Raw genomic sequence first — 12,094 nt, forward strand, 5'->3', positions numbered from 1 at the left:
GTTCAATCAGTAATACAGGTCTGGCGTGTCTGGGCTTGTTTATGGAAGTAATTATGTAATTGGCATATTTGGTTCTTCATGTTTGTAATCAGTTTAATTGCAATATTATGATCAAATGCATGATTTGAAGTATGTCTGGTGACACTTATTTCTCAATTTTATTTAAACTTTAAATTTGAACTTAACTATATTGAGTAATGAAAAAACATGAAAGCTACTCTATTTATCGACCAAAACAATTTTATACATTCATATAAAGTTATGTTTTGCAGTATTGTACACAATTCAAAAGGTAATTGTTCCATTCCTTATAAGTTCTCAAAACAAGTCCTTGTTTAAGTGTCCAGTTGAGTATGAGTTCCCCGCAGGCCTGAAGTGGACAAACAAACAATGGCCATGAGATCCTGCAGGGTTGTATATTTCCCTGTGTAGGAGCACCCCCTGCCCCATCCCTGACACTAGACACTGCAGGTGTATCAAGACAACACTTGATAACACATTCGCTTGTCAATAGCACTATGGGAGGGATGCTATCAAGCTTTTATGAGAATGGTTAAACCTCAAGGGTGGTTTAGGGAGGATGAGAATCATGTCTGGTGTTGTCAGGATGTATCTTCCCTGTCGTATTTCATATCTCTAGTTCCTGTTAGCACAAGTCTTTGTTCTATTTTCAACAACAACAACAACTTTTTGTCTTTCTTTATCTCTATCATTTTGTTTTTTAATGGTATTTTTTAAAATCTTGAGGATTGCTTAAGTTGTTTTAAACAGTTTCATGTTTTCATAACTTAAAAATTCACATAAATTTAATTATCAAAATTCACTTTCAAACAGCTTCATTTTCTTCTTTACGTCAAATTTCACATAATTTTTTCTTCTTTACGTCAAATTTCACATAAATTTAGTCATCAATATTCACTTTAAACTTTGAGCCTGTAAATGTTTTTGTTGAAACCCATGGCTTTTCTCAGCAGCATAACATATGATCTCCTCTGTAACCAATAGTTACGGTCCCAAACAGAAAGAGACATATATAATTCCCCAAACATATGTTCTGCAAAGCAAAGCAACACATGTACACATCATCAAGCAGCATGTCTTGCTTGCAGGGTACAATGGGTAAATAGACAAGGTGTTAGCTGCTGCTGTAAGTAGTCAAACAGGCTGCTGCTCTTCTTTCATCTTGCCCAGATATATCTCACTAATATCACTGGCTCTTCCATATCAACTAATAACAGTTATCCCACCCCTCCCCTATGCCCATCTTTCATTTAGACGACCTTTCAGGGGCCTAGATATAACCACCGGTTTTTTATCTCCACTCTGGGGCTAGTGGCATAGATATCAACACTCACCTGGTAGTATAAGCAGACCTAAGCCGTTTTGTTTTTTGAGATGGTCGTAGTTATTCAGCAGCAGTGGGTTTGGGTGGCTATCTGCCTCTGATGCCAAAGGTGGCTTGGCCGTTAGTTGGTTCTCAGGAATTCCTGGCCAAATGTGTCTGGAGATCTTCTAATAGGACAACTGGGAATCTTTAGTGTTCAACTTTTAGAAAAGCTGTATTTGATGTTTGAGCTGCTGGCAAGCTGTGCTCAGCTGTGACTGAGCAGCACATTTTGAGGAGCGTTGTTTTATCAATGAAGGAATAAGTAGCTGTTGAATTTTTATTTGTGTTTTCGGATATTCTTTTTGGTCTCGTCTTCAAGTGGATGTGTTAGTGCCATGTATAAAGTGCTTTGTGCTGCAACCGGTCTTGGAGTTGGAGGGAACTTGTGGCAGTGTTGTGCCAGATTGGATCAGACAGCTTGGCTAATGGCGATTTGATATGAAAGATATCCGAAAGAAAAAATTCATTTGTGACATTCATCCTTTTTGGTCATGATTTTGAGCATATTTGAAGGGGACATTTTTAAGATCTATATTTCTTTTCATTAACAAAATGTCATTTGTTCATCAACCTTTTCAAATTTGGAAATACCTTTTTGTAGTTCTGAAGGGAATTGATTATAGACAGGCTTTTTTGTGTGGAATGTAATGACAGACGTAAAAATCATTAGACTTTGTTAGTCACAAATGAATAACCTCCCTTGAGGATGCAGCATATCTGAAGCGTAACAACAAATATGCAGAAGGAAAATAGTATTAGATCAAGAAAAAACCTTAATTGAAAAATCAAAGTTACCATGCCAGCTTCCATCAATATATATCGGAAAAAAATCAGCAGGAACAAGTGGGAATTGGATTAATACTGTCATCCTCATGGAGAAACGTGTGTAACCAGTGTGAGAGCATGGTGAAATACACAAGCGTAGATTGCAGCCGAGGATATGTACGACAGTAGACTGCTACTGGCACCTGATAGCAACCAGCTACTGACGTGACAGCTATCAAATCACAATGGCTTTCAAGGACCATCATCACTCGTTTCTGAAGAAGTGTATGGTACCGAGACCAAAGTACCTCCGTATTAAGATGGGCACGGTAAGGCTTTGCCTGCATGAGTAAATACAGTCACTTGTGTATGTAGTTACAAGATTAAGTAATTCTGGGGAGGTTCTGTCTGTCATCAAGTGCTTGTAGATATGCATCATATATGTATGTGTTACCTGTATGTATGTCTATGCACCCTGGCTTTTTCATTTGTTTTTAGTAATTACAAATACTATTATTGAAAGTTTTCAAAAATTACAGGTAACTTTGGTTCAGTTGGCATGGTTCTTAGATGTCTTATAATGACCTTGACTTTGTTTGTCAACTTCCTGGATTTTCACAATCTTCCATGTGAAATCCTTGGACAATGCGTACAATGAAACTTGCATGGATCATCTCATTAATGGTGTATCGTGAATTTTACCAAATCATCTAAGTATCTGTTTGCCACCCTAGCAGCCAGAATATATTTGTGTTTGATATCAGTTTGTTGTTGTAAGCTAATTAGATCATTTTATCACCTTGAAAACTGAATGACATGGGTAATTTGAAGACTGATGTTTCCGTACTCTTCAGCATATTCTGCATGTGACAGCTCGACACTAGTTAAATTATTTGGACATATTTTCATGTGAGTGAGTTATGAATCTGCAGCATTTTTCCTACAGAGTAACTGTCCGATATCAGTCCTCATTTGTGGCGGAATAACATCTTATTCTAGTTTTTTCTTGAATTTTTTAAATATTTTTATCAATATGTATTTCTGTAATCTTTTATTCCATTCATCGCTTATGTCACTAATCTCTCCATCTTGATTCATATTTAGCCGGGGGCGCGGGTTTCCCAGGCTTCTAAGGTGCCGCGATTCGTTGTGCAGCGTTGGGTCCCGTGGGCACGCCAGAAACCTATGTGGGTTCGAGTCCCGGTTTGCCCCAATTATGTTTCTAGGTTTGTCAGCACCATACCCGTGCTCGTGGGTTTCACCAAAGTGGTAAACGTCTGAGGCCTGCATCACTTTGTGCTTTCCTCCCACACTGCAATGTAACTGGAATACTGTTAAAAGCGGCGTTAAACCCAACTCACTCACTCACTCATATTAAGCCTACCCAGCAGATGTTCTTTGTTATTTGTGTTTCTGTAAACATGGCTTTTAAGTAAACATATGGATATTACTTCGACATTACAGGATATCATGGCAGATGACAAAACTTTCAAATGTTATAGAATGGGAATTACCTATGTGTCCTCAAGTCAACCTATCAAGAAGACCTCACACTAGACAAACCTTCTTAACTGCGTCTCCAGATATCTCACAGTCAGAGCAAATGAAAGAACTAGTTTCCCCTGTATTGCTGCATGTCTTGTACGAGGGGAGACTTATTCTCAGCGATTGTGATGAAGCTGAACCGTCTACCCAATACCTGGTGTGTAGGGAGCAAGGCATGACGTGTGATGAAGATATTAATATTCTCTCAGCACTTGTCAGTATCCGGACCAGAAATAGAGTTGTTTTCCTAACCTTGTAAGCCAGCAACACCCAGCCCCTGCTGAAGCCCATGCAATATTGTGTCATTTCCTTCTCACAAACACTGTTTATAAGACCCATATTTATGTAATATCAGAAACCTGCTTTCAATGAAGTTCATCAATATTGAAATCGTAAGCTGTGAAACATGTCCCAGGGTTAGAATCAACACCAACAGCTGGGAGTGAGCTGTGAGACCATGATGCTCCACAGCTTCACAGTCAACATACCCTTGGCTGATGTAATCTCAGCTGTAATATTGGATTCCTGTACCCAGCATTCCATAGGTTTTCCTTGCCACTGGTCAGAATTAGGAGTGAAAGTTGACAAGTGTTTGTCATAACACTAATGTAATTACTATGGATTTATTGAGTCCCTAGATGCAGATATGTAAGATAAAAATGTTTAGAGCCCCAGGACCCCTTGATTCTAAAACTGCTGCCTGCATGATTATGTTTCTAGATTTGTCGACCATATTTACCCAAAGTTGTAAACGTCTTAGACATGCATCACATTCCTCCTGCATCAAGCTGACAACTGCAATACTGTTCAAAGGGGCGTTAAAGCAACTTCTCCATGATATTGTTGTAATATTACTATATAGACAGTGCACAAAACTCTCCTTCACAAATTTGTTCACTGTTTGCTTTGTGTGAGTAAGAGTGGGTGAACGAATGTTGTTTTACACCACATTCAGGAACATGTAAGTATTTAAATCTGGGCAGAAAAACCTGAGATTGATATGAGCAATGTTTCTATGACATATTGGTACAATGACATGCATGGCCAAATTCACTCACTCACTCTAAACTTGCTGAGACATAGCACTGCAGGTTGTTTTAGATCTGTTAACTGAGTGGGATGTTCCACTCTTATGTCCACAGGACTCATGATGATCCAGGTTAGAAAAGGTCTTCAGCAACCCATGCTTGTTGTAAGAGGCGACTAACAGTATCAGATGGTCAGGCTTGCTGACTTGGTTGATGTTTATAACTGAAATACTGTTCAAAGTAGAGTTAAACCCAAACTCACTCACTCACTCACTCACCCACTCACTCACTCCAGCTCCTTCCTCCCATGTTATACTGACAGGTAGTGATATAACTGAAATACTGCTGAAAGTAGAGTTAAACCCAAACTCACTCACTCACTCACTCACTCACTCCAGCTCCTTCCTCCCATGTTATGCTGACAGGTAGTGATATAACTGAAATACTGCTCTAAGTGGAGTTAAACCCAAACTCACTCACTCACTCACTCACTCACTCACTCACTCCAGCTCCCTCCTCCCATGTTATACTGACAGGCAGTGATATAACTGAAATACTGCTCTAAGTAGAGTTAAACCCAAACTCACTCACTTATTCACTCACTCCAGCTCCTTCCTCCCATGTTATACTGACAGGCAGTGATATTACTGAAATACTGCTCTAAGTAGAGTTAAACCCAAACTCACTCACTTACTCACTCACTCCAGCTCCCTCCTCCCATGTTATACTGACAGGCAGTGATATAACTGAAATACTGCTCTAAGTAGAGTTAAAACCAAACTCACTCACTTACTCACTCACTCCAGCTCCTTCCTCCCATGTTATACTGACAGGCAATGATATAACTGAAATACTGCTCTAAGTAGAGTTAAACCCAAACTCACTCACTCACTCACTCACTCCAGCTCCTTCCTCCTATGTTATGCTGACAGGTAGTGATATAACTGAAATACTGCTGAAAGTAGAGTTAAACCCAAACTCACTCACTCACTCACTCCAGCTCATTCCTCCCATGTTATGCTGACAGGTAGTGATATAACTGAAATACTGCTCAAAGTAGAGTTAAACCCAGACTCACTCACTCACTCACTCACTCACTCACTCACTCCAGCTCCCTCCTCCCATGTTATGCTGACAGGTAGTGATATCACTGAAATACTACTCAAACCTATCTATTTTGTACATTGGAATCTGTCCTTTTTAGTAGTGTAATTCAGCTCTGTATAAAACAGAAGTGAGTCAGTATGGTTTTATGCTGGTATTTTTATATCCCAACCATGTTGTGGCAGGGGACACCTCAGATGTGACAAACTATTGGCCACTCTCCTCAGAAATAAGTTAAAGGCTGGTATGATATAATATTGAGTGAATGAGGTTCTCCAGAAGCAGAAATGAAATTATTGTTCATGTACAGTGAATTCTCCATATAAGAACAAGATTGTAACTTATATGACTTGAAACATTTAATACATATAACTAACTACATTCTGCACAGACTGGTCGAATACATCATTTTATGTAAGCTGTAGACAAATGGATGTTCACTTGATGTGACATGATTGTGTCTATAGATTTCACTGGAGTTACAACAAAAATACTTTTGTAACATATTTTAATGGAGATGTTGGGGATTATGGTAGGAAACTGGATTTTGACAGGTTTAATACGCGCATCTTGATAGGTAATCGACAAGCAAGTGTTTATTGGTGTAACCAACTGTTGGTTAAGAAAAAAACATCAGATATATTTTATGGTAGCATGTCTCAGAAGTTACATAAGTAAGTGTTTCCGTTAGAAGGGGAAAAACGGAAATCCTCTGCAGCCATATTTCACCAAGTTGGAATTTTATTTATCTAGCAGTATGACATGATAAATGTTTTAATGAAGGGCAGAAACCCTGAACCTTGGTTGTGTGCTAGATCACATGGCAGTCTTGATAGCATTTCATTGGTCCAGATCAGATAGAGCTTTCCTGAATGTATCCCCTGTCTTTGTTTTAGGAATCAGTGACTTCCGTGAACTATCAGTAATGACATTGAGAAGGTGTTTTTCAGTTGTCTTTGGTTGTAAGTCAGAGGCCACACAGCCTGATAGGTTAATGACAAGTTTTCATGGATCATTTTCGATGGATAATGTGGTGTTTTTTGTGTCTTTTTGAAATATCTATATATTTTATGCATCACTTTGATTTAGACCTCTGTCCGCTGGTCAGTTCTGAACAGCTTATCATATAAATGTCCTGTATTCCTTTCGAAAAACACATGCAAGTAAAGTAAGAAACAAGTTAAGGTGATTCAGAAGAATGGTTTGGAAATTCTGTCAGTTGGAAATCAAAACAATTAACAGTGATATTAGTCTGTCTTGCACAAGAATGATGTTCCAGCTGAGATCCTTACAGTGTTTGCCCTACTCTTGTTGGTTCAAGAGTAAGCCCATATATCACGGAGGTAACCAGAGCCAGTATGTTGTGACTGATGTTTGCTGTGATAAGTCTACCTGTGGCGTACCTCCAGGTAAACACAAAGTGATTATCACAGCAGCTTCAACAGCTCACAGACACTTCAAACTGTGTGTAGTAGCAAGATGTTGAACCCCCAATCTGGGGAGAGTTTGTAGTGTAGACCTCATCTCAGACCCTCCAAGCTTGGGAGTAGTAGTAGTGTTGTCCTCATCTCAGACCCTCCAAGCTGGGGAGAATTTGTAGTGTAGACCTCATCTCAGACCCTCCAAGCTTGGGAGTAGTAGTAGTGTTGTCCTCATCTCAGACCTTCCAAGCTGGGGAGTATTTGTAGTGTAGACCTCATCTCAGACCCTCCAAGCTTGGGAGTAGTAGCAGTGTTGACCTCATCTCAGACCCTCTAGGCTTGGGAGTAGTAGTAGTGTTGTCCTCATCTCAGACCCTCCAAGCTGGGGAGAATTTGTAGTGTAGACCTCATCTCAGACCCTCCAAGCTTGGGAGTAGTAGTAGTGTTGTCCTCATCTCAGACCTTCCAAGCTGGGGAGTATGTGTAGTGTAGACCTCATCTCAGACCCTCCAAGCTTGGGAGTAGTAGCAGTGTTGACCTCATCTCAGACCCTCTAGGCTTGGGAGTAGTAGTAGTGTTGACCTCATCTCAGACCCTCCAGGCCTGGGAGTAGTAGTAGTGTTGACCTCATCTCAGACCCTCCAAGCTGGGGAGTAGTAGTAGGGTTGTCCTCATCTCAGACCCTCCAAGCTGGGGAGTAGTAGTAGTGTAGACCTCACATCAGACCCTCCAAGCTGGGGAGTAGTAGCAGTGTTGTCCTCATCTCAGACCCTCCAAGCTGGGGAGTAGTAGTAGTGTTGACCTCATCTCAGACCCTCCAAGCTGGGGAGTAGTAGCAGTGTTGTCCTCATCTCAGACCCTCCAAGCTGGGGAGTAGTAGCAGTGTTGTCCTCATCTCAGACCCTCCAAGCTGGGGAGTAGTAGCAGTGTTGTCCTCATCTCAGACCCTCCAAGCCTGGGAGTAGTAGTAGTGTTGACCTCATCTCAGACCCTCCAAGCTTGGGAGTAGTAGCAGTGTTGTCCTCATCTCAGACCCACCAAGCTTGGGAGTAGTAGTAGTATTGTCCTCATCTCAGACCCTCCGAGCTGGGGAGTAGTAGTAGTGTTGACCTCATCTCAGACCCTCCAAGCTTGGGAGTAGTAGCAGTGTAGACCTCATTTCAGACCCTCCAAGCTTGGGAGTAGTAGCAGTGTAGACCTCATCTCAGACCCTCCAAGCTTGGGAGTAGTAGTAGTGTAGACCTCATCTCAGACCCTCCAAGCTTGGGAGTAGTAGCAGTGTAGACCTCATTTCAGACCCTCCAAGCTTGGGAGTAGTAGCAGTGTAGACCTCATCTCAGACCCTCCAAGCTTGGGAGTAGTAGCAGTGTAGACCTCATTTCAGACCCTCCAAGCTTGGGAGTAGTAGCAGTGTAGACCTCATCTCAGACCCTCCAAGCCTGGGAGTAGTAGTAGTGTTGTCCTCACATCAGACCCTCCAAGCTGGGGAGTAGTAGTAGTGTTGACCTCACATCAGACCCTCCAAGCTGGGGAGTAGTAGTAGTGTAGACCTCATTTCAGACCCTCCAAGCTTGGGAGTAGTAGCAGTGTTGTCCTCATCTCAGACCCTCCAAGCTTGGGAGTAGTAGTAGTGTTGACCTCATCTCAGACCCTCCAAGCTTGGGAGTAGTAGTAGTGTTGACCTCATTTCAGACCCTCCAAGCTTGGGAGTAGTAGCAGTGTTGTCCTCATCTCAGACCCTCCAAGCTTGGGAGTAGTAGCAGTGTTGTCCTCATCTCAGACCCTCCAAGCTTGGGAGTAGTAGTAGTGTCGACCTCATCTCAGACCCTCCAAGCTTGGGAGTAGTAGCAGTGTTGACCTCATCTCAGACCCTCCAAGCTGGGGAGTAGTAGTAGTGTTGTCCTCATCTCAGACCCTCCAAGCTGGGGAGTAGTAGCAGTGTTGACCTCATCTCAGACCCTCCAAGCTGGGGAGTAGTAGCAGTGTTGACCTCATCTCAGACCCTCCAAGCTGGGGAGTAGTAGCAGTGTTGTCCTCATCTCAGACCCTCCAAGCTGGGGAGTAGTAGTAGTGTTGTCCTCATCTCAGACCCTCCAAGCTGGGGAGTAGTAGCAGTGTTGTCCTCATCTCAGACCCTCCAAGCTGGGGAGTAGTAGCAGTGTTGTCCTCATCTCAGACCCTCCAAGCTGGGGAGTAGTAGTAGTGTTGTCCTCATCTCAGACCCTCCAAGCTGGGGAGTAGTAGTAGTGTTGTCCTCATCTCAGATCTTGTAATCCAAGTAGCTGTTATATTTTCATAGTTTTTATAGATCGATTGGAGGTGTAGATTTCTTTGAAGTCAGATTTAAGCTTATTGACATCAAGGTTAAGGATATAATAGAACACTAGTGAAGAAGGTTTTGAAATTTTGAAAGTGTTGACAGTTCTGTTTCCACATGGGTGTACACTGTAAAAGCTCTTCTCAGTGCACAGATATGTGAATGAAAGAGAGAGTATGGTATTGCACCATTTGTATCCCTGTTTCTACCATTTAGCACATGCAATAAAATTGCTACAATGATCAATGCTTAATGTGTCACTCACTGAACAATTTGTAAGGTGCTTTTGAGGGTTTAAACTCGTCAAATATTATCCTTGCCTGTACATGCTTGATACAAGTGCTATAGACGACTCTTGGCAGTGAAATATTCCCCTTGGTCAAAGATTCTGATGCTCTAATGAGTTTTATCTCTGTGATTTTAATATACATGTGTACATACAGTGAGAGATGTATTTCTCCGAGGAGGAAGCACCTGTGAGCCTACACGGAGCCACAGGCCTTCTTGATAGCCTTATCTTGTAGTTCCAGTGATAGCCAGCATGCACACTTGCCCCTTTCAGCCATCACGCCCATTTATCTCCTGCTTCCACACCCTGATTATGAGCAGGAGTTTCCTATATATGTCTATATGTCTGTCTTTTACATGAAGGGGCATGGTTGGCCCAGTCGTCTAAGGCGCCGCGATTTGCTGTGCAGAGTTGCGTCCCTTGGGCACGCCAGAAACCTATGATCGTGGGTTCAAATCGTGGTTCGCCCCGATTATGTTTCTAGGTTTGTCAGCACCCTACACATGCTCGTGGGTTTCACCGAAGTGATAAACGTCTGAGACCTGCATCACTTCGGGCTTTCCTCCCACATTAAGCCGACACGCTGTGATATAACTGTAATACTGTTAAAAGCAGCGTTAAACCCAACTCACTCACTCACTCACTTTTACATGAAGAATCTTCAGCCACCACCACTATCCTGATGAACACCAGAGCCCCATTCCACAAAGCAATATTACACTAAGACGATTGTAACTCCCATACTTTAACATAGACTTAGGATAATCATGACGCTTAGATGCTTTGTGCAATGGGGCCCAGGGTGTCGTTGTTCAAAACAACCTAAGCATGAGAGTTACCATCACATTAGCACTAAGATCACCTTTTTCAACGGCACCCTGGACCATATTACATAAGTCTATCTGTATATAGTGTGAAGAGGCTTCGGCCACCTCCCTATAGGTCTCCCTCTCCCCACCCTGAATACAACCAGTACTTACTGAACTACAGCATGGACAGATTCTTCAGCCACCTCCCTATAGGTCTCCCTCTCCACACCCTGAATACAATCGGTACTTACTGAACTACGGCATGGACAGATTCTTCAGCCACCTCCCTATAGGTCTCCCACTCCCCACCCTGAATACAACCAGTACTTTCTGAACTACAGCATGGACAGATTCTTCAGCCACCTCCCTATAGGTCTCCTCTCCCCACCCTGAATACAACCAGTACTTACTAAACTACAGCATGGACAGAGGCTTCAGCCACCTCCTTATAGGTCTCCCTCTCCCCACCCTGAATACAACCAGTACTTACTGAACTACAGCATGGACAGAGGCTTCAGCCACCTCCTTATAGGTCTCCCACTCCCCACCCTGAATACAACCGGTACTTACTAAACTACAGCATGAACAGAGGCTTCAGTCAGTACCTCTATTTTGGTAGAGCCGAAAAAACTTTTATTTCATATAACTTGATTCAACAATAACTAGCTGTCATTGTGTAGGCCAATTATGTGATGGGTTTGTCAAATTGTGCTGTCAATTAGGTAACATAAAGCATGTTTTGTGTTTATTTAAAGAATCATCTGTCATTGGCCTCTTACCATCCCTCCCTCCTTCCCTCTCTACTGAGATTGTAATCAGTACCTATCTGTCAACTGAAGAATCTTCACCAACTTCCTACCCACAAGATTAGACTAAGATCATTATGATAATTACTGGTATCTGTGGTGCAGGGAAGCTGACAAGAGAAACCTACCTGCTCATTGGAGGAAGTGGCTTATATATATATAACAGTCACATCTGTATCCACAGAAGCTCTGTTACTGGGAGTAACAGATCATTATCAACTGCATCATATTGCATGCAGCTGGATACCACCGCCAGCATCTTGTCCATATCATGTCAATTGTGCTATATCTTGATATATACCCTCATATGTGATGTGTCAGGAATCTCATGTCAAAAGTGAGGCGTCTGAGGCATGTATGTATTGACTCCTTCCTTATGGTGGTTTAGAGCCAGCCAGCTTTTCCAAGTCGTATTCATATGAAAGACGAAGTTAGGTAGGTCAGACCCTTTTATATGTATGCCTTGCCTTAGTCTCTGAAAACATATAGTTTTCATAGAGACAAGCAACTACTGTATATCGCGGTGTATGAGTTTTTCGTACCTAGAATTAGGAGGGTTTCAAGGGGGGTCCACCTATGCACAGGGTAGAAGAGTTTTGATAGTTTTTTTCCCTCACACAAAG

General features: G+C 42.1%; 1 protein-coding gene across 3 annotated transcripts in view; it reads left to right on the forward strand.

The window, feature by feature from the left end:
• Window positions 1-12,094, forward strand: part of LOC139468277 (caskin-2-like) — a 231,097-nt gene that overhangs the window by 102,802 nt on the left and 116,201 nt on the right. The window contains exon 1 of one of the 3 annotated variants that reach the window (XM_071250146.1): window positions 1,680-2,481. The exons of the other annotated variants lie outside the window; for them this stretch is intronic. Coding sequence (XP_071106247.1) covers window positions 2,398-2,481 — 84 coding nt within the window. The 5' untranslated portion in view covers window positions 1,680-2,397. Of the gene's footprint in view, window positions 1-1,679; window positions 2,482-12,094 lie in introns of those variants that run through there. 3 annotated transcript variants of the gene reach the window in all.

Source organism: Haliotis cracherodii, unplaced genomic scaffold (assembly GCF_022045235.1).
Source record: "Haliotis cracherodii isolate W230 unplaced genomic scaffold, xgHalCrac1.p SCAF_2, whole genome shotgun sequence".
NCBI classification, from domain to species: domain Eukaryota; kingdom Metazoa; phylum Mollusca; class Gastropoda; order Lepetellida; family Haliotidae; genus Haliotis; species Haliotis cracherodii.